At 41.5% G+C, this 26,663-nt stretch overlaps 2 protein-coding genes, 1 long non-coding RNA gene and 1 other non-coding gene across 6 annotated transcripts in view; 1 reads left to right on the top strand and 3 right to left on the bottom strand.

The window, feature by feature from the left end:
- Positions 1-4,328: 4,328 nt before the first annotated feature.
- On the bottom strand, positions 4,329-14,496 carry LOC145430201 (uncharacterized). The gene is made up of 4 exons (XR_013910664.1): positions 14,338-14,496; positions 12,590-12,810; positions 10,647-10,938; positions 4,329-4,810 (listed from the first exon to the last, which is right to left on the bottom strand). It is a non-coding gene; the product is annotated as an uncharacterized LOC145430201 (long non-coding RNA).
- Positions 14,497-15,848: 1,352 nt separating this feature from the next.
- Positions 15,849-18,815, bottom strand: LOC113027002 (Golgi apparatus membrane protein TVP23 homolog A). Its single transcript, XM_026176373.2, has 6 exons — positions 18,423-18,815; positions 16,781-16,925; positions 16,602-16,691; positions 16,383-16,508; positions 16,171-16,299; positions 15,849-16,069 (listed from the first exon to the last, which is right to left on the bottom strand). Exons 1-6 carry the CDS (start codon positions 18,500-18,502, stop codon positions 16,043-16,045), a joined length of 597 nt encoding a protein of 198 aa, XP_026032158.1. The 5' UTR covers positions 18,503-18,815; the 3' UTR covers positions 15,849-16,042.
- A 47-nt stretch (positions 18,816-18,862) lies between these two features.
- trnar-ucg (transfer RNA arginine (anticodon UCG)) lies at positions 18,863-18,935 on the bottom strand. Its single transcript has one exon. It is a non-coding gene; the product is annotated as a tRNA-Arg (tRNA).
- A 160-nt stretch (positions 18,936-19,095) lies between these two features.
- polg (polymerase (DNA directed), gamma) overlaps positions 19,096-26,663 on the top strand; it is a 21,443-nt gene continuing 13,875 nt past the window's right edge. Inside the window, exons 1-8 of one of the 3 annotated variants that reach the window (XM_080304847.1) lie at positions 19,096-19,192; positions 19,756-20,353; positions 20,538-20,733; positions 20,859-21,026; positions 21,130-21,276; positions 21,390-21,469; positions 21,580-21,762; positions 21,848-21,990. In XM_080304847.1, coding sequence (XP_080160973.1) covers positions 19,782-20,353; positions 20,538-20,733; positions 20,859-21,026; positions 21,130-21,276; positions 21,390-21,469; positions 21,580-21,762; positions 21,848-21,990 — 1,489 coding nt within the window. In that variant the 5' untranslated portion in view covers positions 19,096-19,192; positions 19,756-19,781. Of the gene's footprint in view, positions 19,193-19,237; positions 19,401-19,755; positions 20,354-20,537; positions 20,734-20,828; positions 21,027-21,129; positions 21,277-21,389; positions 21,470-21,579; positions 21,763-21,847; positions 21,991-26,663 lie in introns of those variants that run through there. The other 2 variants (XM_080304845.1, XM_080304846.1) reach the window with 2 other exon arrangements.

Genomic DNA, 26,663 nt, shown 5'->3' with positions numbered 1-26,663 from the left:
TTGATTTCTACATTCTTGCGAGGCTTTGGTTTTATTTCATTTTCGATAAAAGAACCAAATATTCGTTACTCTGAAATCAATTTTATTTTTAAAAATGTTGCCAAAGATTTTAAAAGCTTAATTATTTATTGTGGATTATTTGTAGAGGAAAATACACAGAGGCCTGTATGAGAAGAGAGTTATTGTGTTGTTGTAATGTGAAAATGGGGGTGGGGGTGAAATTATTTTTGCACTAGAGTTTTAGCAATTAACCATCCAAGCGATCTAAGCACAGGAAGCCTTTAAAATACATAATAATAATGATCATAATATTGCATTTAGCTCCAACTCTTTTGTTTTAAATTCATGTTATTGCCTTCCACTTCAACTCCCACCTGACGAGCATTTACGCAGCACGCAGAGTGTAACAAAAGACTGATAGATTACAGAGCAGGTAGAGGCTGGCTCTCAGAGGACCCACACTACATTACACAGTTCGTCTATTAACTGTATTACAGCACGGGAATGAGCTGCAACAGGAGGCGGGACATGATGGTCTTACGCACCAATCAAGAGCAGCACTGCAGCTGCAAACACTAATGCCAAGTCGAACCTGACGTCAGTTACTAACTAACAACAACAATTTAATGTGCTCAAATACAATATGAGCACATTAAATCCTTAAAAAAAAGAAAAAATAAGAAATAAACCTAAGATTTCGTTTTTTGTTTTTGTTTTTAGGTTTTTAGGTGTACAGTTTATAAATGAAAGATTACAATCAGCTAATAATTAGCTAATAATTTTTTAAACTATTATCATAATAATAGCAGGACTGTTGAGAGATTCTTGCAGCAGCCTGATGCAGCAAACCCCCCAATAAATGTAACAATAAGTTTAACGGAAATAAATAAATACAAACAAACACAAACCATTTGAGTGAAGGCCTTCGTTTTTTTACATAAGGATTTATGAGCGATGTATTATGTATGTTTATTTTGATATTATGGCTTGAAAACATTTTTACTTCCGGGAGCAGTGCGCCTGGTCAGTGCGCTCCTCTGCACTGCTGAGCGTCATTTATTGCGTCGATATTTGATAAAACCCCACAGGCTTACTGCATGATCCAGATTCAGAGGATTATTTTTCATTGCGTTTAAATTTTATTTAAAAAATTTTTTTAATTGTGTTAACTGAACCTCAGAGTCTCACTTAACTTTGGTGAGAAATTATTTAGACACACGCATTTCATACAAAACAATACACAATGCTTCAGATGGGCTGCCAACCAAGAGCTAAATAAGTTGATCTTAACGACTAAAAGCACATTTACGGCGACTGGTAGTTAAGTATAAATCACGTGCTGCATAAATCAGCCCACTTGACATTGATGCCACGCACATGTTATTACTCTGCTCATGTTATGCTGTATATAATGACACGGATGTACAGTAATGAGTAATATTTCGATGTTTTTCAATGTTATTTACAAGTTTATTGTAGCTAAATATGTGGTAGAAAAAAATATAATAAATAAAGTATACTGTTGAAGTGTGAAGAAGTTTTGCTTAAATAAAATAGTACCTCCATATTCTCGACTATCTGAGAAATCCAAATCAGTTTGGTTGAAGCATCAGCTCCTTGGAGGAGGAACCAATTGATTACAAAGCGACTCAGACACTTTGGAAGGAGAAAGGGCCCTCTGTTGTTTCAAACCAGCTCCTTTAACTTCCCAGAGTGTAGGGGCCCAGAGACAGGGCTGTGTGTGCTTGCAGTAAATGGCTGCACAGTGACTCCTCTGAAGCAGCGGTGGGGTGGGTGGCGAGGAAAGACTTTTAGGATACATTAAATCAGCCTGATTAGAAGTTTAGGCAAGGGCGAGGCTCGGGTCTGGCTGAAAGGCTGCCGGGTAGCCCCTTGAGTGATACTATTCACATCCTGGGAGAAAGGTCAGTGTCAGAGAAGTTCACAGGCCCCATCTCCTTTCTTATGCTAAAGGATCATACACATAGGGCTCATTCACAGGCTGGAAAGGCATAAACAGCTCCTACCAACTCTAACTTTCCCTCCAAAATGTTTGGATTCCTCATCGTGAGCAGTGAAGTCCTGCATCACGGCTTCTCTCCCTTAAGGGAGCAGCATGTGAGAATGTTGCTATGAAATAAAGGTTAAATATGTTGTTATTTTTATGGAAATCTGCTGAAAAAATATAGAATTTATATCTTTAATCTTTATATTTTATTTTCTCTTCTAACATGAGGGGGACAGGCTGTTGTTTTTATTGTATAGTGCTCAAATTCCTTTTTTGTGTTAACATGATTTATTAACTTCTTCATGCATTTCATTTTCTGTCTCAACTCCACTGGTCACTTGGGAATAGCAGGAAATAGCCACTTAATTAGCGGCCCTTGACCTTTGGTTCTGGCTAAAGCTTTTTTTGACCTCAGCATCTCTCCGGCCTGTTTATTGTCCTCTGGGGGACTGCCCAGATCGTGACCCCTGACCCCTGCTGACATGGGACTTCACCAACAGGTCCCTGACCGGCTGTGCCACCTCACAGGACATTCATCAAAAAGCAATATTTACACCGAGCAACAGATTAAAGCAAGACGTTACCTCTGCAGAAGGATGATGTGGATACTGAATGTGCCATAATTATTCTCTGAGCTCTCTAATGTTTGTTTGCAGGGAGGAAACATAAAGCACACATTTGCAGGGCATGTAGGGTAAACCCAGCAGAATATGAAACATTTTTAATGATGAAAATCATGGCAGTGTAACAGTTTTTACAACATCATTTGAACATTTGTGCTTTCCTTCCATCCAGGCTCTACAGAGGCTGATTTCGCTAATTGGGTTCCATTCATCCAGAGAGGGGGAACTAATCACCAAAATCAGCCGCTGTAGTGTTTAGATAGATTGAAAACATGCTGACTCCTGCGTGGGGCTCCATGAGTGAGAACTGCACTGCCATGTGATGTTAGATTTGAGGAGATGGGTAAGAAAACAGCGCTGTCACAAGCTATTCACAAGCAAGTAACTGTGTAATTACAGAGTTTACTGCAAGATGTTTGTATCCGCACTTTAGTCTATTTGTTTTCTCACACTAGTCCATACATTATTGATTAGACTACCTCTATTTTTATTTTCTAAGTGTCATGTTTAATATATACAATATAAATAGATGATTTATTATATGGGTTAGAAGCAGGTATTCTGGCTTAGCAGCTTAGCTCTGTATTGCTGTTTATATTTCTGCTGCTGTGACACCTGCATATAGGATCAATAACTTCTTTAAAACATACAATTAAAATCAAGCTTTTTTTTTCTTTTTCTTTTTTCAGTCTTTTATGAATTTTAATTGTTTCATCACTGCTTTTTAAATTGAAAAAAGTGTCATTCATTCATCCACTTTAAAACAATAATAGTCTGGTAATTTCAAAAGATTATATACATATTATATCGTTTTAAAATTTGTATTAGAAAATAATGCAATGTAATACAGTCAGAAGATTAAAATGAAAGGCGAATGGAGCAATGATGTTATTCATGTTTATTTAGTTATTAGTCAAGTACATTAAATTGCAAAAAGAAGTTATTCACAACTCAGTTGTTGAAACTAATGAGCATGTCTGTATTTTTTCTTTTTTTCTGTCACTTCTAAGCGTTTTGTTTGTTACACAAAGCGTGGAAATAATCCCCTGCTGACCCCGCGCGTGTCCATCTGTTGTTTGACTCCGGACAGAGATCAGTCGGACAGTGATTGAGGTCCGACTGACACCCGGACGGCTTGTAATCCCCACACCCATCCACCCACCCACCCACCCAAAAAACTGATTAATTGTCCAAACGTGGCTGTGGCCTTCACTCACACTTAAAACTCAGACTCGCTTAAATTTATACTTACATTTTTATTGCACTGATTTAGACCTTTAACTATTCTTAGAACACAAGGCAAACGTGTGGGTGAAATGTTTCAAATAAAATCCACTTGATAAATAAAATATGAAGGCTATTATTATTATTATTATTATTATTACATTGTGTTTAATAGCGGACAGGGTCGTTTTGGCAACTGAGGTTTTCGGCTGATGAACTTTTCATTCCCACACACGGTGCTTTGTCTGCTCCTCCTAATTAAAACTTAATGCGGGGTCACTCAAACACCTTCTCACGAGAGAGAGCGAGCGAGCGAGAGAAAGAGAGAGAGGGACATTATAAATATGTGTGTGTTTCGTGTTTTATTTTCCCAGCTCTGTAATAATCCAGCCTCACAATATGGTCCTTCCTCGCCTATCGGATCACCAAAATAAAGCACGGTGTTGCTCGAAAACAAGAATCAAACACAGGGGTAAAGTTTTCCTATTATTTTATTATATTATTTAAGTAGCTGTTACTGACAAGATATTAATAATAAAATAATCTATATTTATTAAAAAATACACTTTAGACATATTAAAATAAAATATTTAATTAATTTAAAAAAGCAGGCATTTACTGTGAAAATATACAAACATAATTTAGTGGGGAAAAAAGTGATTTATTAACAGTTTTTAAACAATTTAAACAAAAGACATCAGTATAAACATATCAGATCATATATGGCATTACATTCACAATGTCTTAAAATAGTGTTTTGTTGTTTTTGCTTAACCGAGGCCTTGATCTTGAATAATGTGTTTCATAGTAAACCTGCTGTTTCTACTTTATTTCGATGATACACTCAGGTTTCAGTTTCGTTAAATTTTATATTCTGTTAGGACAACAGTCTGATGAGTTTTCTTCCAGGCCTTCAGAGTCCTACAGAGTGCAGAGATGCAGGTCCTGTCCCATCCTGAGGAAGAAAGCATGGAGGGAATCATTAGCATGAGAATCGAACTTGGCTCCATAAACTCTTCTGCCCTGAATGAGAGTAACGTTTCACATTTTGGGTGCAAAAAGCAAAGTGAAGGTATTCTTGCAAACAGTCTCGATTTAGGAACACATTCCACTGACAACATAATATGAAAATGTGCTAGTTTTGTCATGAGCTAGTACGTTAAGCATTCATAATTAAAAGCTTTATTTGTAGAGCATTTTCTTGAGCTTACAAAATGCTGAGCAGTCATTAAAAACAGCAAACATTTACAATGAAACAAATTAACCCAAAGAACAAAGGGCCACCGGGTAAAACAACACATAAAAAGGGTAAATAACATCCCCATATAAAAACGAGTCTGTGGGGAAACGTTTAAGAATAAAATCTGAAAACGATTCTGCAAACCGAAGCAGCTCTTTGGTTATTCCAAAGGTTGATGAGTCTGTTTTGCCAATAGTGAATTTGTTGTGCATGATTTCTTTTTTCTTTCTTTTTTAATTTATACATTAAAGATTGTAAGCAGTGTTTCAGAAAAACAAACTTCCTTTTCATGCACTGTTAAAAAAAAGAAAAAGACCCCTGTGCTCTGCATGTTGTTCTTCTCTTCCATTTGCAGGCTGTATGCATGAAGGGATCTTAAGGCTTTTATCCCTACAGGGAACCAGCCCGAACTCTTTCTCTGTCAATTTCCACCCACTCCCCAATTCAGATGAGCCCTTTCTCCCACCAACCCCACAATGAAGGATTTGTCCTCGTTCTCTTTGTCCACCTCTGATATCTTTTTTTTGACTGCTCCCTCTCTGCAGACAGCATGCAGCGTATGCAAATAGGAGCTCTTTTATTCGTGAGACCCCTCCCCTGAATGAATGCAACCTTAAATGAGGCCACACTTGCGCACGCTCACAGAGGGGGCACGGAACATGCACATAGTACAATCAGTGGATTTGCATGCCCACTCTGACACGCAGTCACTCAAACATCAAACACTGACCATTTCAAATGAGCAGACACAGAAATATACATCGCAACAGATTATTTTATCCACAGGTTTATCCAAAGAGATCAATAACTCATGGGTTGAGGTTGGGGCCACAGAAGATGATTTTCACCGTTATTAATTACATCACAGTCCTACATGCAAAGTTGGAGATTGCATTGCACAGATATTGCCTTGTAAGAACAACAATAGTGAGGCTTAAGCGAAACGGAATCATGCACTATGTGCATGTGTATAGTGAGTTTTCTGCTCACAAGCGACGCTGGATATTTTTTGTTTTTTAGTGAAATGTTTTCTCTGCGGACTTCTTCTGACTGCAGGGAGCACGTTTTATCTGAAGAGCTCTGTTTGCAACGTAGGATTGGTTTCCTTTCTCACAAGTGCTTTATCACAGTATTTGTATATTAGGTGACATGCACACATGCGCACGCTAACACACACACACACACACACACACACACACACACACACACACACACACACACACACACACACACACACACACACACACAATGAGACAGAAGAAGTCTAACAGAATGTGCAGAGGAAGAGGTGGAGACTCAAAAGATTGGATGAATTATAACAGCGTCTGATGAACATAAAGCATTCTCTCACAACGAACATTCCCAAGCTGGCCCGTGCCATCTGTGAGTGTGTGTGAATGAGTTAGAGCTTGTGTGCATGTGTGTGTATCATTGGGGGGGGGGGGGGGGGGGGGTTGACGTCTGCTGGACAGCTCTGACAGTTCGGCCTTTTCAGCCTTACATTACTGAGCCGACCATCCTCTTTCCCATAGCAACACTAACAGAGGTCAAAGGCTATGTACCCCGCACCCACCACCACCACCTCCTCCTCCTCCTCTTGTACTCCGGGGTGGTCACAGACACTCTTAACTCCCTGACCGGCTGCAGACAGAGCGGTCGCAACCATGAACTTGAACTTGAATTGATTTCTGACACAGAGTTGGGGTCGTACAGCCATTTTGCATCAGACGCTGTACTCTGCACTTTCTTTGTCTCTTTTTGCTTTTGCCTGTATCAAACTCGCACATGGTACTACTGAATAAAATTACATTCACAAAATAAAAAGAGGTCACTCCAAGGATTCAATGTAATTCTCCTCAACCCAGAACCTCATCTACTGATATGATTACAAAGGGCCACTGTATTAAAGGCTCAGTCACCTAATTCTCCCCTGCTTTCATTGGAGCATACAGGACCCCTACTCAGGGATGCCATGGCTAACAGACGTAATCTGCAAAGCCTTGGATGTAGAAACTTCTCTCCATCTTGCTCTAAGATACTTAGCATTGGGCTTTGTGCAAGATTAGTCTCTGCCAAAGTTGCATTAAAGAGTCCCAATGAGCCTCGCTTGACCCACATTGGACCTCATCCAAGACTATGGGCGGCCCATGAGCTGTGCTTTATACACCACAGCAGAGGCGTTAAAACATTAATACTGTCCACACATAGTGAAGAGGTAACCCAGGAGCTATACGGTATTAACATTTTATCGCTACTATGGCTACGGCGCTGAACTCACACAGAATAGGAAGTGAGCACCGGGCTACTGTCACTTCATCATGTCATACATTATAATTTCCCTGCACTGAAAATCCCACATAGGAAAAGCAATACATAGTTAATAATGAATAACAGAAGGAGGAAAGGAAGGAAAGGTAATCATCTCTATTCTGCCATTTTCTTGAGGGGAAATACATTTTTCTGTCAAATTTAAAGTTATGTACAAGTAGAAGGAATGAAAGAATGAAGAATGAATATTTAAGTATCTACAGTGTGCCGAGGAAGATTCGAGGACCTTTATATCCTAAATCCTCCCGACACCGTGTCAGAGCTGCTGACCTCACTCTTCAGCTGCTCTCATTTTAGACCATCTTGATTGAAAACTCTTTGTTTCCGAGACGATTAAAACCACGCGAGTCTTAAGCGGTTTCACTATCTAAATCAACATTTGCATTTTTTTTCCCATCACTTATTTTTTGCTCATTTGCAATCAACTCATGCTATCCCCCCTCCACACCACATTGCGTTTAGTAAGAAATACAGCTCTTATTAACCATTAGACAAAGAAATATTCTGTGTGCATTTGTACATGCTGCTCATTTTTAACACCCTTCAAGTACTAGTAAAAGCTCTTTACATCTACAGCACTTTTGGTATTAAGCGCAAATACATTTTCCTGACTTATTTGCTTCAGTCACCCCCTCTATTTGACCACGCTGTCTGTGCCGACTGCTGCGGCTATCACATACAAATTGATAGCCCTCCTTACTCTTTTCAAGCACACACACGCACACTCTTCCGTCTTCGATGCCCAGCTCCTCGCAGCTGCAGATGGCTTTAATGTGGCACTGCACAGGCTAGCACAAGCTAACTTCCTCAGTAAATGCAGATGGTGGGCTCAAACATGGCTGCCCATGTGCTACACCTGCTGCCTCCTTTTCATGCACGCATATACATTTAGCTCCAGTGTCTTTAACCTTCTCTTGATAACCCAATCTTTACCTTTGTTTTTTTTATTTTTAAAAAAAAAACCCAATTTCATCATCATTCCCCTCCTTGCTCCTCTGTTTCCCCTAATGTGTCATGGAGATGTGCAACGGAGACATAGCATTAAGCAAGCTATAATGTCTCCAAAACGATTTTTTTTTTCACAGTGCTTCCTCTCTTCTGTCAAACCTGCCTGAAGCAATATGCTGTATATCACAGATGAGCAGCACAAATGCAATTGTAAAGACAGCTCTGAGTCTTTTATATGAATAAAGAGAGGGAATAATCTTTTGACATGTGGGCTGCACATGCCTTACACATCTTGTGGAGGCACACGTACAGTATGAGGCTCATTAATAATCATTATCCGCGGGTTACATCATTCAGCTTTCGAGAGCACACCCATCGCCTTAGCTGAGTCATTCGCCGTGATATGTTGTGCCACCAATTGTCTTGTATGATTTCTTTTTTCTTTTTTTACAATCTGAGAGCAGCATGAGTTTGGAGACGGTGTTTGCATTAACTCTCATCCAGATAGGAAAATTGAGATAAGATAAAGGAGTGCAAGGCAGAGGAAGTGACACACTGTGAGGGTTTAAATCTTTAATCAAATCAAATTTTTAATGTAAAAAAATTAATAAATATGAAAATTAATTGTTGCCTCCAATAGGATCTAAAGACAGGCTATGGTTTTACATGTGACAGCGTATAGGCCTCATGCTTGGGAAACCCCTCTCATTTAGCACAAAATACAGCATCTCCATGTCTTTCAGACATGGAGAGGAGGCTGAATAGACTAATGAACAGTCAGGTGGCACTCCAGGGCCTGAACTACACCCCCACCCCCCATCACACACATATCAAACCCACATACACTTGCACACACATTAAAACTCAGTGGCTCGTCCGACCCCGGTGATCTGCACGACAGTCTAATGTCTCAGGCATCTGCTCATGTCTAGTCTGGAGGGTCTTTCCCACCCTGCCCCCCAGCCCAGGTCCACCGCACCACCAGTTCCCACAATAGTGGGAAAGCAGGCTTTTCGAGGGGGAATGGGTAGGGAGTGGGGGGGTGGCAGCAGCTATTGAGGTGGGGTGGGGTGAGAAAGAACGGGGTTGAATGATAATGTGAAAACGCACGGTGCTGTTCATTAACACACGAGCACTGCAGCTGCACATGTTGGCCCTGCACACACACGCTCACGTGTCTCTTTTTCTGCTCCAGGTCGCTGCCGGAGTCACCGGGGGTACAGGGCAGCTCTACGCCACGATGAGGACGCTTTTCCGGGCGTGCGCGTGTAGGGTTACAGGCTTGGAGCTGCTGACGATTTGGATTGCTCTGCACTTACACTGATATTTAGCAGTGTCATTTTGCCCTTGCCAGATTTTGGAAGACGTTTTTAGCCTTCCTGTTAACTAAAGTTTCTAATCACATGCAAGCACCGAAGCAGTACAATTACACCAGAAAGAGCTGTAATCAGTATTAAACGCCGAGCGCTAATGCTTAAATTTATATATGAGCTCTTCAATCAGCGTTAACAGTTATAATAAGGTATGTTCACTGCCCCATTTCTTATTTCTCAAAACTTACATGCAAGCGCAGTGTCTGCACTGCAACATGAATGATAAAATATCAGTATTACACACAAGGAACTGCTTCGTGAACCCGAACATTTTCAGACTGTAAATTTAATTGTTAAACTCTAATGCTTTTACTTTTAAAGACAGTCGTGTGATCACCCACAGGAGAAATATCAGGATCCCTGCTTGTCTCCTCCTCAGATTTTCGCCACACTAAGACGCTTAAAGATACTGTGGTAAATATCACGATGCAAATTTCCTAACAAAAGCCGTTTTGCATGAATTAATCTCCGAGGTTTGTCAGGTGGAAACACGCTGTACACCACTGCCTGGTGTGCATCAGGGAGTAAAGAAGCACCATGACAGGAGAGGATGGCAGGTTTCCTTCAACCAGTGCCAGCTCATTAATTTTGTTTGCTACCCAGCAACCCCCCCCCACCCCTCCCTTCCACCATCAACTACCACCACCCTTCTTCACCCACCACCCTCACATCACCCCTTAACTGCTAATTAGCAGGAGCTGAAGAAAGCAGAAAAGGGAGAGGCCATGTGTGACTGGGGAGGAAATGGGAAACTCTTCTTTCCCCTCATCCCTCATCCTTCGTCCTGTTCCCTTCCCCCATCTCTCTCACACACACAGACACAGTCACACTTCCCACCTCCTGGCCACCATCACCACCACCATTACCACTGGTACCCAACAGAAAGCTATGATGCAGCTCACCTCGTGTGCCAGCCCAGCCATTTTAGGTGTCACGGCAAACATCTCTCAAGATGGCTCCTCTGTGCAAGCCCTTACTCCGCAGGGTATCCGGCAAGGTCTTTGTCCCCCTCCTGGCACGGTCTTTGTCCCCCTCCTGGCACAGGCCAAGCGCCCACATTGGCAGTGCAGATGGCATCAGGGGCTCTCGGGCAAAAAAGGGGTGAAGGTGGGAGAGGGGAGGTCCTTTCTTTTTATTTTCTTCTAATGGTGGATCCTTTCAGGAATCCCACAGCTTTCAGTGTTATTCAGAAGCCTGCAATACGAGCAGAAAAATAGAAAAGAGAGGAGTAAAATATGAAAAGTGCTTTACACATCTTAAGGTATCACTATAGCTAAACACGGCCTACTGTACATACTGTAAACAAGCATAAATCAGTCAGCTATGGAAACTTTAAAAGCTCTCACCAGCTTTGCTTCTTCATAGCCCAGTCCCATCTCTTGTCATGCTTGTGTGTTTTTGTATGTTTTTGCCATAAAACCACCAAGAGAATCCTTCATATTATACAAAGTTCAAAGGTTAAATCAAGAATTCCTTGGACCGTCCCATATATAAAGCCTCAAGTGTTTTTATTCCCTTTCACTAAGAAGGCACGTCATGTTCACACGCTACCTATAACAGGGAAAGCTCTGGAAAAGACTTGGACCACGGCCTTTTCACATATCCAATATCTCGTTGTGAAACGAAGCAATTAGCCGCATTTGACCGCAAGCTCTACAGCAATAGGTAGTTAACAGAATGAATGAAAACTCATCTCACTTTGGTGCTCTTTAGGCTTTAGAGGCATTCTCAGGGTTGAGCGTATGCACCGAACAGCGCTGAAGTACCAAGTTGAAAAGTTCAGCTCCTGTCTACAGGATGGCCCTGGCCTTCTCATTGAGGCGAGACACAATGTATCCCAAAGGCTCTGAGATTTGCTACAGCTTTAAATACAGACACCAAGTGTTTTTATTAGCAGGGTGCTACACCACTCAACGGCATTATTAGCAGTCCTGCTGGAACAAAGCATTAGCTTCCCCTTTCTTTCTCCTGAATGAAGTTAGAATCGGAACTGCATGTTGTGTTTAAAATAAATGGCAAATACTCTTCAGCGAAGGAAAAAAGTAAACGAATGACAAAGTAGAGGGTAAATTGTAAAAGATCACAACCCACTCGCTATAGGCTTCCAGGGGAACATGCCAGTGTATCCTGAAGCAGGTACTTTAAGAGGAATATTGGAGGTCCTCAAGAATGAAAATAATAATAATAAGTGTGACCTGTTCGCCTGTTCACCTTTACTGCTCCTACTTCCCTTCTTATTAGACTGGATTTTTAATATACTGTTAATTAATTTTTGGCAATAAAGTTTTTCTCACATGATGCTTTACTGACATCAGTGGACCAATGCCTGCGAATGGTGAAATTTTGGGTCTTTGAGTCTCTACTGCTTCCCATCCAGCCACTGGGTGACCTGCTTTACATTCAACACCATGTTGCAAAGAACGTGAATAGACAACCCTGAAACAGGCTCAATTCCTAAAGCTCATATGAACCCTTAGGTTACACTGAGGGGCATAAGTTTAAAGGTAAAAGATGCCTGGGGGTAGAGTACTGATTGAGATGTTAGATCATTTTATTTGCACTTGTGGCTGTTTTTATATAGTAGGTTAAAAAATTAAAATATAAATTAAAAGTAGTATTGTTAGAAATTTGTTTTTCTACTCTTCTACCATAAAATAAAGGTTGTACGAAGCTGACATATGCTACAATGGAAGGCCCACAAATGCACTGGTTATCGGTGAGAGAAACTCTTTATAAATATAAATTCAGCACTAAAATCTTACTTTACACACTTCTAGTAAAACATTTTGTTGCCTATCTAATTCACGAATATTAACACCAGCCTCAAAGCAGAACGTTTTCTTACCTGTTGGAGGTGAACTTCAAAATCCAACTTGGTGACTCTACAGCCGGAGCGCCCTTTTCTTTCGGGTACGCACACACGGCTACGGAAGTCATTTCTACTTTCGGTTATCTAGCTTTATGACAGGTATTTAACACTCATACAGCTAGATAACCAAAGACAAAAACAGACCCCCTCTCTCACACTCTCTGATGCTGTAGCCCGACATGATGCTGGCGTGATATCTAGAAGGAGGTGAAGCTGCATTAGTAGGCCCGTAATATTCAAAAATACACTCCCAGATCATTTCTGCATCTTTATATTAAAATAAAAAAGGAGCAAAAGCTATCGTCTCTACATGGAGTAAAAGATGCATGAAACGCAGCATGTTCACGATACGAAGATATGCACTGTCTTTATGCTGACATATGTTGGTGGTTTGAGAAGCCGACACACATTTCTTGTCCTGCCGTGATATGGTGTCTGTTTGAAGGCCTGCTGAATACAGAGATCAGCCTGACCTAATTGTACTCTACATGTGTGCAATTGTCATGCATCTAAAATGTAAAATAATAATAACAAATAAATAAATATTAACTCATTAGAAAAATCAAATCAGGCGTTTTGTACACACAACAGGCTATAACGCTTACATTAGCATATCTTGCAGGTAACACCCCTGTATTGCAGCTACACAAATCACAATATTTAGCATACAAATTCTCATACTTTTTAGCTTCAAAATTTCTAGTGTAAACCCGTGAAGGAGCTGTTTGAAATATTACTTTAAGCATTTAGTTAGATTTAAAAAAAAAAATCAACAGTGCTGAAAGATACTTCGATAATAACCTACAGTTATTTAGTTCATTTTGTAGGACAGACCTGTATTCTGCACAACACAACATCTTAACAATAATAACAAAAACAATTTAAGGCGAGATAAAAAGTATCACTATATGACTTGTAACAAACGACTGCCAAGGATAATTATTATTATAATTATCCATGGTCAAAACTTGGCATGTCGTTGTAATAAGATTAGGACTGAATATATATATATATATATATATATATATATATATATATATATATATATATATATATATATATATATATATATATATATATATATCGTCCTTAAAGCATGACCGTGATCCTGACACCGCGCTTATGCAGAGGACTAAAATGATGCTAGTTCAAGATCAAAAGCTGACTCTCGTAAAATGAAATAAATAAATAAAAACCTTCTCAATCTAAATTGAGCTGGGGTTTGGTTGGAGGGGGTGGGTAAGATGTTTTAATTTGCTCTCGGCTCGTTAGGGCTCCTGGGGGCAAGGGCAGCCTACTTTTAATGAGAGTTGCGATTGGCCTACTTCTTCTAAAACTAGACACATCACAAGGATTATCCGCATAAACTAACGCATGAAACCAATTTGTTCCTTATCATAACAACAGGCAGAGGGGTGTAGCAGTCTATATTATTCTGGTAATTTAGAGAATAAGATTTTTCTTTTCTGTTTAAAGATCATAGCCTGCACCTGCTTTCGCAGAAATAGAATGAAACAGGAGGGCGTTTCTGGTGGTTAAATTACATATTTCTTCCCCGTGGATATTAACCAGCAGGTATACTAAGCAGAGATTGCCAGTGTCCCTAAATCCTCTGCGTAAGCCACATGGACATGACATTTGGAGAGATTCAGAGCCTGAAAAAAAAAGAAAAAGATGTGATGCTCTGCGTGCAAATCTTCCCTGTTTCCACCTCAATTTCTTACCTGCTTCACAAGCAAAGCGAACTCTGGAGGCAAATGTCCCCAACTTTAGCTCGCTGAATTTTCCAGACTCATTTTTCTGCATTCACGTCGGGCCCTCGGTGAGAATCAGCGCCGCCGCTCACGGATGAGTCCGCTTTCATCCTCGGTGCTCCAGCTTCTGCCTCTCCTCCAGCCTGCGCGCTTCCTCTACCGTCTGATTACTCGCTCCCGCAGTGACGTCATGCCAGGACCAGGGAGGCTTCCTGACCAATCACGGCGGCCGTTGGCACCAAAGAGGGTCCGATATCAGGAAGACGTCTCACTCCTGGCTCTTTCATAACTCCATTTACCCCCCCCCCCCCCCATATTTTCTTCTCTACTACCACCTGCAGCAGTCGTAGTAGTAAAACTACACTAAAAGGCACAGATGGATAAAATTATCTCACTTCCAGATCTGTTTAGTATTTGTTTTCCTAAGAGCTTTCCACAATATCACACCAGCTTAAGGAGCAAAGGACTTCTTATTCACGCTGTTTCCAAAAATTTGGTGTTGGCCAATTTCTGTCCCTGTTCCTCTGCAATGGGAAGACTTGGAAACAAGAAAAAATAAAATAAAAAGAGCATGTCTTGCAATCCTTTTAAAAATATTTCTTTATTCTTAAACCAAGATCACGTCAGTATTATATCTCTTAAATATGCTGTTATATTAGAGTACCGTGCTCTCCGCAAATCAATGTATATACGTATATATGAACACATTTTCATTTTCAGAGTTATGGCCCTAACATTAACGTTATATATATGGTTAAAAATCATTTTAAACAAGTCACACTTTGCAGCTTGCAAAGTCATAAAGCAACTATGGTGACCGCATGCAGCCACATTGTTTGCTTTGAATTTTTCCACTTCAGAAATGAAGCTTTTCGTAGATGCAGACCAAAAATCGCGCCTTTTGCAGAGTGTCTTTGGAGGGCTGGAATAAGGGGTTAGCTTTCTTGGTCCAATAAAGGATCTTTGATGGTTTGTGTGGGAAGTGTGGGAAATGAGCATCAGGGGCCATGGCCAAAAGCAGAACGAACAGTTCCCTAACACGGTTAAAAATCTTTTTTTGTTTACTTCTTTAAAACTAAACTACACCATAAATAATACACAAATTGAATGTGCTTTAGTTGTGTTTACAGCAAATAATGTTAACTCAACCTCTCTCAATAATTGATTTCACTCTAACTCCCTCTGCATTTCAGTTTCCTTCCAAATTTTACGGTCATTTATTTTTCAAAATACTTTGTTGACCTATGCAAAGACCAAGCACACTGAGCCTAAAAAAAAAGACAGTCTATTAAAACTGGCTGATAATGGCCAGTGTAAATTATGTATATATGCATTAAATATTTATTAGTAATGCAAAAATCCAATAGGTTATGTGTGAAAAACATTAATAAAAAAGTTTGATTTGGTTCACCCTGATGCGCCTTGGCCTACCTTGTGACAGTCTTTGAGGTGTGGTGTTAAATCATGAGCAATAACTGTAATATGGATTTATCTTTTATTAAGCATAGCAACACCAATCCACAGACAGGATGTGCAATAAACAGTTCACAGCATTAAACGGAGCTCAACATAGCACACAAAGCCATTTGGGAACATGCGGTCTGTGGAAAGTGGAAATCTTGGGGAAGAGGCAGCTTACAAGTGTGTGTGTGTGTGTGTGTTGTTGGGGGGGGCATTATAATATTCCAAAGATGATATCTGGCTGAAAGACAGAAAAAAAATAGATGCACTTCATAAAATTAATGTGAAATGGCATGTTAACAGAACAACAGCAGATGCTACATGATGCAGCCAGTCACTCACACGCTGGGGGAGCTGCTGTCCCGTGAAAGAGCGGTTGTCTGGAGGATGGCCATCCTGCCCGCCTGCCTTGCAGCGTAGGTAGCCATAAAGGTTAGCAGCTTGGAGGGAAATGCTAGCTACCACCACAGACTGAGGAAGGCAGACAGATGAGTCTGAGAGAGACAATATGCAATCTAGCACATATGCAGAAAAGCAAGCAAAGGGAGTCTCACCAGCCATTTAATCTTCAGAGAGAAGAGGGAGGTGAAGAAGAAGAAAGTCCAGATGAGAGGACAGATGATAAGGCCCAGCCAGAATATCCTTTCCTCTGCTTCAGTTCCAGTGTTACTATTCCGGGACTTATACACACAGATAAGAAAGCAAACACTATAGGGTTAACACATCAAAATCGCTAATTTTTATTGCTCAAAATGCACAAAACACCCTCTTACTTTTTTGGCCTCAAATACCCAGAGGCTCTTTCCATCCTCGTCAATCTGATTCCACCAGCGCAGCCCCACCAGCAGACGGCCGGTCACATTCTGAAAACAAGCGTGAGCAATTAAATCCTGCAAAGTTAAAGAAAGCCACAGAAAAGTAACTAGATCACACAAACTGTTTGATGTCTTACCTTCACAGACCAAAAGTCAAACGAGAGCAGAGCTATGATCAGGACAAAACAGGACGCAAAGCTCTTGCTGATCCACTCACACAGCAGATAGACAACGATGGCAACCACTCGGAAGAACAAATGGAAAAAGGAGGCCATGGGGTGTCTAAAATTGTAGGGATTGGAAACGAGAAGCCTGATGTGTCAGCAGATAGCTTTCAAACAGATACAGGTGAGCATGTATGGAAACATAAAATGATAGTGCATGCAGCAAAATGAGTTAACCTGCAGGATAGGTTTTATTCTGTGAATAGAAGGTCTGTAAACATTATCCCACCTCCAGTTTCAATTTAGTATTTATTTGCTTTGACCTTTGTGATCTCCAGTTAATGTTTCCAGTAGTTTTTCTGACACCACTTGTTTGTGTAGATTTAGCCTTCTCAACCTTCACAAAAAACTTCCACTACTAGTGATTTCTATGACTTCAGAGCTGTTTTCCTTAAATCAAGCAAAGAGATTCAGATCCATAACTGAGGTATCCACTGATGATCCCTCAGGATGAAATGGATGTATGCTTTGGAAGCATCATTTTAGGTACTTAGACAGCTCATGAATCCAGTTACATGATCACCTTTATCGGGTGGGAAGGTGTTCCTCTGGTCATTTGGGCCTTCTTCTACCACTTACTGCTGATCTAAAATTTTAGACTGTTCCACGTTAGTTTTATGGCATCGTAAAAAGCGCACTCCGCATGCTTATCCACATTTTTCTGCCATATTCATGTCCACTTGTAATGTGCTCAATGAGCTGAGTGTTTAAGAGTCCAGGCATGAGTTCTGTTATAGTCTGAACTGATACTTTTATGCCTGGTACTCTAACAGCTAGTGATTTATATTTAAACTAAAGCTCTATCAGCTACACAGCCCCCAAAGTACAACTGCATACAGAAAATATCTGTTTTCGTTACATGCTGGACGGGATTAAAAACAGGTGTTGACTATGTTTCTACCCTCTGAAATCCTGAAATTAGAGTTTGCCAAATGAGAAGACCAGGGGCACCTCCAGAATTGCTTCATGGGGTGGCCATAATAAAAATATTGGGGTGGCACACCAAAAAAGAATTTCCAGTTTTACTACGCTGTTTTCAAATAGGTTACCTGAAAATTATGGCAAAAAAAAAGAGACAATAGAAGAAGAAAATAATTAGTTAGCCTAGTTAATCTCCTGATTTTAGAGTTGATACAACTGAAAATGGGTACTGATGAAAACCATATTATTTTAAAATCCATAATAGTCTATTTCAATTGATTGATTGATTGATTGATTGGCTGGAAGTCCTAACCATCGCTTTAATGATTCTCAACAGAGCTGAGGAGAAGCTACTCAACATTCACTCTCCCAGAATGGAGTTAACTTTAAGAGTAAACCTGTTCAGGAAAGACAAATAAGTATTAGATCATGTAAGAGTGTCAACTGTTTCCTGTCTCTATGTTGGCCCTGAGATGTACCAGTGATCTTTCCATCTGTCCAGGGATTTGCACCAGCTTTTTTTTTTTTTTTTGCTCAACAAGTTTTCAAAAAAACAAAAAACCTAATAATGCAAAGCTGAAAAGACACTATGGAAGATAAAACAGCTGTTGTGTTGATATTTCCTGCAGTGCACCTTATGACTGCGCTTCTCCGCGCCCTCTCCTGCTCGTCAGCTGCAAAGTCCAGCTCGACATCCTCAGTTGCATCCGCCATCGTCTGCTAAAAACTGTTTAAATCACCCGAGGGTTTGTAATACAATCTCGACAAGGACAATAATCAAAAAAGATCTCCACTGGCACCGTGATCTGAGATATGTACAAATCAAAATCTACCAAGCAAATACCAGTTTTGCATGGCTGTATTTGAACACTGAAACGAGCCAGGTGTTGCAGTGAAATAAGACCGACAGCGACACTGGCTACTTTTTTAAATCCACATCAGGAAACTGGGCTTAAAATATCTTTGATTCTTCACATACCTTACATATTTTGTGTTTTTCCGATACATTTTGACAACTACGCTACACTTCAATTAAAATAGCAATTCCGAATGAACAAAACAAACAAAAATATACGACCGCGGCAGGACTCGAACCTGCAATCTTCTGATCCGAAGTCAGACGCCTTATCCATTAGGCCACGCGGCCCATATTGCGATCTCATTATCAGTATTTTGCATTTTTAACATTTTCTTCATAGTCCCTGTGGTATTCGTGTATAGCACTTTTTAAAATGAATATTCTAGCGCTATCCATGCTACGTAATCGAATCGCTGTCCGCTGTGTTCATTCAATCAGTTCTTTCTGACATACCACTGCTAGAAAAATAAGTCATCCAGCCCGCACGGTGGCGCTAACGATTTGTTTGGCTTTAGGCATACAACCCCACGAGAAGGAATGCTAAGGTAGCTATAATTCATTCTGTAATGATTTCAAAAATGTGTTTTCGGATACATAACACGATAAAACAGATCAGCTGGGTTGCTTTTGTAATAAAACATAGTTAGATTAAAAACTGCCTTTTGCTAAATTACGTTAGCGTAGCGTCATGTGTTCGCCAAGTAAACATGCGTTGAAGGGTCGGTAGTGCAACAGCTACAATAATATGAAAAGGTGAGGCAACCAGCATTCTACGTTTATCATTCGGTGGGTAAAATGATAGAATTAGCTACGTAGTTCACGTTTCATCTGTGTCTAGCAGCATTATTGCAAAAGTTTAGTTAATTTATACACATTTTAGTAACACCTGAGTGAAATATCAAAGTGCAAGCAAGTGATAATAGAGGCTCACAAAACCACAGAGAAGGCTGTAAGACACTCAGCAGTAGGAAAGTACACATTTAATCGTGTATAGAGGCTCTGTGGTGCCTAGATAAAGCTGCATTACGTCTCAGTTTGCCTCCGTCACGCTGTCTTATCACGATTGATCAGTGTCATGTCAATTAAGTTTTGAATCAATGTCTTCCAGCTCGAGTGAGAAGTCCACATGAGGTGATGCTGCATGTGTTACGCTGTCCTCTGAAGAGGACTCGTATCTCTTTACAATGGATGAGTCTACGTGGCTTCTGCTCCACCAAGCCTCACATACTTCAGGGCGAGGACTCCACACAAACCCGCCTGAACCCCCTTAACATCCAGATGCTGTCAAAAGGTCTTCACGAACAGATCTTTCGAGGGCTGGAGCCAGAATACAGAGAGGAGGCTGTACAGCGCAGCATAAGGCACTTACAGAAACACCAGCTGTGGGGAAAGGACACCTCACTGTTGCCCGATGTCGACCTGAAACTCCCCAAAATGTATGGCAATGACATTGACGAGCACTTCTGTCACTTGGCCCAGACACAGAGCCTTCCCTACCTTGAGGCTGCCACCAAGCTGAAACTGGCAGATCTACCACCCATGCCTCAGGAATGGAGCTGGGAGGTCGGCTGGACACGCTATGGGCCCACTGGGGAGAGTCAGAAAGTAGATTTTCCAGATGAGTCAGCTCTCGTGTTTGATGTGGAGGTGTGCACAACAGAGGGACAGTGTCCCACTCTGGCTGTTGCTGTTTCTCCAACCAACTGGTAAGAAATGAGCAAAAATGGGACAGGGTTGTATAGAACAATCCATTCATTTGCTTTATTCTTATGTTGTTGTAGTTGTTTCATACTTAAAACATTGTGTCTTCCATTCAACAATTGCTAACAATAAAAAGTTTTAAAGATAACTGGTACGTGCCTCAGTGATCTCTGTGTCCTATTTTTCTAGGTACTCATGGTGCAGTAAGCGTCTGATTGAAGAGCGATACTCCTGGTCAAACCACCTGACCCTTGCTGATCTCATTCCGCTAGAGACACCTTTCAACTCTGCTCGCCCTCCAGGGGGTAAATGGAAGGAGAGACTGATTGTGGGCCACAATGTCAGCTTTGACCGGGCTCACATTAAGGAGCAGTACCTATTAAAGGTTTACATCCTATTCCTCACATGTCGTTTTTACTCCTCACTTTATAAAATCCTTTGGTCACTTCTTTTTGTATGAATCACTATAATGCCCAGTAGCTTTTGTATGTTTGTATTCGCTTCCATAAGGGTTCAAAGGTGCGCTTCATGGACACCATGAGCCTTCACATGGCCATTTCAGGGCTAACCGGCTTCCAGCGCACACTGTGGATGGCCAGTAAGTTGGGTAAAAAGAGGGGTCTTCAGGAGGTCAAGGAACACATTAAGAAAGCTGGGAAGAAACACGAGGGCCCATTGGTTTGTCCTTTTCTACTACAGTTCACCTACGTAATATTTTGAGGCTATCATTTGGTATTTGGAAGGCTCTTGGCATAAGTGTGACATGATGTTGTGTGCACAGATCGGCTCCTGGGACTGGGTGAATATTAGCAGCATTAACAACCTGGCTGATGTCCATGCTCTGTATGTGGGAGGGCCGCCACTGCAGAAAGAAGCCAGAGAGACCTTTGTGAAGGGGAGCATGACAGATGTCAGAAACAATTTCCAGGTCAGATATGTGGCAAAATGTGTGTCTGATTAATGTGAACCATTTGTTAGATCTTGCATTTGGCCTGAATGGACACTTAGGCAAAATAAATGTGATTTTGCTGACACCTACAGGAGTTAATGCAATACTGCGCCCTTGACGTTAAGGCCACACATGAGGTCTTCACAGAGCAGCTGCCCCTCTTCATGGAGAGGTCAGCAAATCCCAACCCAAAGCTATTTTATAGTCATCTTTATCTTCTGTGTACAAATGTACACAACACAGCATTGTATAATTGTGTTGTCTCTGCTGTGTTTTTATAAGGTGCCCTCATCCAGTGACGCTTGCAGGGATGCTGGAGATGGGTGTGAGCTACCTTCCTGTCAATCAAAACTGGGGGCGATACCTGGAAGATTCTCAAGATGTTTATGAAGAGCTTCAGAGAGAGATGAAGAAGTCTCTAATGATTCTAGCGGATGATGCATGTCAGCTTCTGGAGAATGACAGGTGAGACCAGCACTGATTTATGTCAAGCTTTGAAGGTTCTTTTAAAAGCATTTACACTGCATAAGGTTTGTGTGTTTATACTAAGATACAAAGAAGACCCCTGGCTTTGGGATCTTGATTGGGACGTGCAGGAGTTCAAGCAGAAGAAAGTTGCAGCCAGCAAGAAGAAAGGCTCCAAAAAAGCAGATGACAAACAAATCGCCACTCCTCTTCCAGACTGGGAGGAAGGTCTGAGCTCAGACACTAATTCAGAATATTTGTGTAATTGGTATGATATATCTACTAGGGGTGCAACGATACACAAAATTCACGGTTCGGTTCGGTTCGATACTTTGGTGTCACGGTTCGATATTTTTTCGATACAAAAAAATGTTCATGCCTTTTTAATTTGTCATTTATTAAAATTATAAATATATATTTTAACTCAAAAGTACAGTTTTTAAATTTAATGTTGCTGAAACAAAAGTAATTAAAAAAATAAATATATCTCAGGGCTCTCAAAATTTCAAAATCCCTGGTAGCCTTTCGGGCAGGGACTCTTCAGTTTTTGGTAGCCCAAAATAAATGTAAGTAGCCCGAATAAAAAAGAGAGCAATTTTTTGATTGATGTTTTGTTTCCTTTACAATATTATACTTTAATGTATAATATTGTAAAGGAAACAAAACATCAATCAAAAAATTGTTGAAAAACAAATTACAACATGTATAAAAATTACAATCATCAACTCAAATACTTGGTTCTAATTGAACAGAAATTTCTATGAACTTGTAAGAACTGTGTAGGACATGAATCAGTCTGTGTCAGATCCTGAATTTGAAATTTCCGCTGAAGTCACGGGTAAGAAACAAGTGGAACCAAGATCTAGGCCATTTGCTTTTTGAAGTTTGCAAAGACTGCTAAATTTTGCCAGTGGTAGTTCACTCTTTGCAACATAGTACGCTGTTCTAAACAGATTTTTCAGGTTTGTTTTTAGTATGTTATTTGCAATTGGTGTTTGTTCTGGGAAAGATATTGCAGACTGAGCAATAATGCATTTCTTGCATTTCTCATGGCTTCTAATGGGGGCCTTTCTTAAAATGACTGGTCCCAGTAACAAAGGCGCTTGTCGACTCAGAAATCGAGAGAAAACCAACAACACACCCGGCAGAACATTATGTTATTTACACGGGTGCACATAAGTGGTCCGCATGTGCGCATTCGCTGTCAAAATAAAAGACGTGCACCAGATAAGAAGTTGCAAGACGCGTTTGCGTCCATATAAAAAGCACTGTTTTTGTCCGCTAGAGTGGGATTTTCACGGCACATTCTGCACCACATCTCTGTGCGTTCATCATTTGTTTGAAGCCAGCTCACCTCCTGCAACCACTTTTCCGAGAATACGTGCTTCTTTTGTGGTTCGGACTCCTTCTGACATTTCTTTGGAGGTGGAGGAACACCAAAGTAATTGCTTAAAGGAGCTTCTTCGACATCTTTAAGAGTTTTAAACAAATGTCTGTCCTCCTCCAGAAAATCTTATGTATGCAAACACGCGTTGCAACTTCATATCTTGTGTGCGTTTTTGGGGGGTTTTTTGACAGCGAATGCGCACCTGCGGACCACTTATGTGCAGCCCCGGTTATATAGCTCGTCATATTGCAGCCACAGAAATTCTTTTGTCCATGAAACCATAAAGCTGCACTTTCTTTTTGCCTTATAGTCTGATTTGTCATAACTTTTCCGTTTTGTGGTAAGCTTTTCTTTGGCTGTCACTTCTTCACCCTGACCTCTCTTATTTGGCTCAGCAGAACTAAAATATATATCCTGCTGCTTTTACACACACACGCATAACGGTCAGCGATTCTCTGCACGATCAACCTCTCACATGTTTAAGCTTGCTGCGGGAGATTTCACTTGTCATGTTTGCATAGTAAGCTAACGATTGATAAGACGATGTCAGAGGAATTGGTGCGCAAATTATCATCACTCACCAATCAGTGCTGTCGCTCTCTATACACAGTTCGCGCGATTGCAAAGTGAAAGCAAAAAACAAGCGCAAATTCAAATGCGATTTCAATATGTCACATATTGACAGTGACTCACCGATGCCAATGACATAATTACCCAGCTACATTTCCGAAAGAATGCAAAAGCATTGACATATATTTCTCCCTCCTACAATAGCCCGATGGGCAGGGCAGAGATAGATTTTGGTAGCCCGACTGAAAAAAATCGCTAGCCCCGGGACATCGGGCTAGCGATTTTGCAAGCCCTGTATCTGATTGAGGAATCACTCATCTTTGGAAAAGAGAGTTTATTACAGAGAAATGCCTCTTTCCAAAATAAAAGCTATACTATACGCTTCTTCTGGGCTATATTCTCAGCAGCATATTGTAGCGGGTCAGGGCTGTTCGGGGTTCTGTTTGTACAGTTATGTTTTGTTTATGTTGCCATAGTGACGGGTGACGCGCTCTCGCTGCGACGGTGTGTCCTTCCGGGGTCAGAGGGCGCCCTGTGTGTTGTTGTTGTTGCTGTGCGGTTGCTGCGCTGAGCAGTTAGCTAGCGGCAGTGTTCTTCTGCAGATGTCAATAAACGGCTGTGCTCCCTGGCTAGCTCACGGGAAGCAAGACCAAACGACACATCCGTCTCCTCGTTGTCTGAGCTCGCCACATTGGTGTCAGAAGTGGGATGATGGTGGCACCCCATGTTCTGACCCGAGTGACTTTTCCCCCGCCGGTCGTGACCGGCCGGTGCGCCAAAAGAAGGCACCTGGACATTTGTAAAGTGAAAGCAAAAAACAAGCGCAAATTCAAACGCGATTTCAATATGTCACATATTGACAGTGGCTCACCGATGCCAATGACATAATTACCCAGCTACATTTCCGAAAGAATGCAAAAGCATTGACATATATTTTTCCTTCCTACAATAGCCCGACGGGCAGGGCAGAGATAGATTTTGGTAGTACGACTGGAAAAATCGCTAGCCCCGGGACGTCGGGCTAGCGATTTTGCAAGCCCTGTGTTACAGGCATGGCCCTTTAAGGATGAAGCCTGATGGGAAATGTATTCGGGATGTGTGTAGCGGGACTGCCTGGTGTGTGTGTGAAGAGAGAGAGCGGAGCAGGGGAAAAGTAACGGTTAGCTACAGAAGAGACGAAAAGAAAATAAATAAAAGGAATATAATAACTCCCTCGACAGCCAGAGTTGTGTCGGCGATGCTCGCTGTGAGTAAACTGTTTCAGCCCACTGTACGCGGTGTTCGTGCCTTAGAGAAGAAATAAAGTTCGGTGAAGCAGTTTCCTACGCCTCCTTCGATCTTTTTGCTAGCGGAGTTGACCTGTATAGTAAGCTGTTGCCGGCTACGAGTCAGTTACGGAACCTTCAAGTAACTGCCAGAGGTTTCCTTATTACGGTTCGGGGCAGCGGATCTGGCGTGGTAACACCTGTATCTGATTCAGGAATCACTCATCTTTGGAAAAGAGAGTTTATTACAGAGAAATGGCTCTTTCCAAAATAAAAGCTATACTATATGCTTCTTCTGGGCTATATTCTCAGCAGCATATTGTAGCGGGTCAGGGCTGTTCAGGGTTCTGTTTGTACAGTTATGTTTTGTTTATGTTGCCATAGTGACGGGTGACGCGCTCTCGCTGCGACGGTGTGTCCTTCCGGGGTCAAAGGGCGCCCTGTGTGTTGTTGTTGTTGTTGTGCGGTTGCCGCGCTGAGCACTTAGCTAGCGGCAGTGTTCTTCTGCAGATGTCAATAAACGGCTGTGCTCCCTGGCTAGCTCACGGGAAGCAAGACCAAACGACACATCCGTCTCCTCGTTGTCTGAGCTCGCCACATTGGTGTCAGAAGTGGGATGATGGTGGCACCCCATGTTCTGACCCGAGTGACTTTTCCCCCGCCGGTCGTGACCGGCCGGTGCGCCAAAAGAAGGCACCTGGACATTTGCAGGACTTTGTGTGGGGCAATGGGGTCGTCGGGGACGACTGACCCCTTAGGTGGGGGCTGTGTAGCGGGTCAGGGCTGTTCGGGGTTCTGTTTGTACAGTTATGTTTTGTTTATGTTGCCATAGTGACGGGTGACGCCTTTTCGCTGCGACGGTGTGTCCTTCCGGGGTCAGAGGGCACCCTGTGTGTTGTTGTTGTTGTTGCTGTGCGGTTGCGCGCTGAGCAGTTAGCTAGCGGCAGTGTTCTTCTGCAGATGTCAATAAACGGCTGTGCTCCCTGGCTAGCTCACGGGAAGCAAGACCAAACGACACATCCGTCTCCTCGTTGTCTGAGCTCGCCACATTGGTGTCAGAAGTGGGATGATGGTGGCACCCCATGTTCTGACCCGAGTGACTTTTCCCCCGCCGGTCGTGACCGGCCGGTGCGCCAAAAGAAGGCACCTGGACATTTGTAAAGTGAAAGCAAAAAACAAGCGCAAATTCAAACGCGATTTCAATATGTCACATATTGACAGTGGCTCACCGATGCCAATGACATAATTACCCAGCTACATTTCCGAAAGAATGAAAAAGCATTGACATATATTTTTCCTTCCTACAATAGCCCGACGGGCAACTTGTGTCAAGCCAGCCTCCAATTCGAGACTTGCAGTCAAGCCAGCCTCCAGTTGATTTTACGTTCCCTGTGTATTCAAAGTATTACGGGAATGGATGTGGAAACCAGATTTCAAAATAAAAGCCAACTTCGAGTGAATTAACAGATATGTTAAGAACATAATAACATATAATTTAGGCTTCTTTTTTTTTTAGAAACTCTAATGTTACATCTACATGACACAGCCTTGTACCCTAATTGTGCCCTGTCAAGGCCATCTTATTTTGGATTTCAAAGTAAAAGCCCTGTGAATCTTCATTTTTGAACTACTCTTTCAATGAATTCATAATGCTCTTAAAAGCAAAAGTCGTATTTCCA

This window comes from Astatotilapia calliptera, chromosome 7 (genome assembly GCF_964374335.1).
Source record: "Astatotilapia calliptera chromosome 7, fAstCal68.1, whole genome shotgun sequence".
In the NCBI taxonomy this organism is placed as follows: domain Eukaryota; kingdom Metazoa; phylum Chordata; class Actinopteri; order Cichliformes; family Cichlidae; genus Astatotilapia; species Astatotilapia calliptera.
Note: the sequence above shows the minus strand (reverse complement) of the source record. Positions and strands in the feature narration are given on the sequence as shown.

Excerpts from the sequence above, each read along its gene's own strand:
- LOC113027002 (XM_026176373.2), bottom strand. The coding sequence starts at position 18,502 with ATGGCGGATGCAACTGAGGATGTCGAGCTGGACTTTGCAGCTGACGAG. Across the intron at positions 16,926-18,422 it reads CGGAGAAGCGCAGTCATAAG|ACACCCCATGGCCTCCTTTT; the intron begins GTGCACTGCAGG and ends CTACAATTTTAG. Across the intron at positions 16,692-16,780 it reads TTGACTTTTGGTCTGTGAAG|AATGTGACCGGCCGTCTGCT; the intron begins GTAAGACATCAA and ends GCTTGTTTTCAG.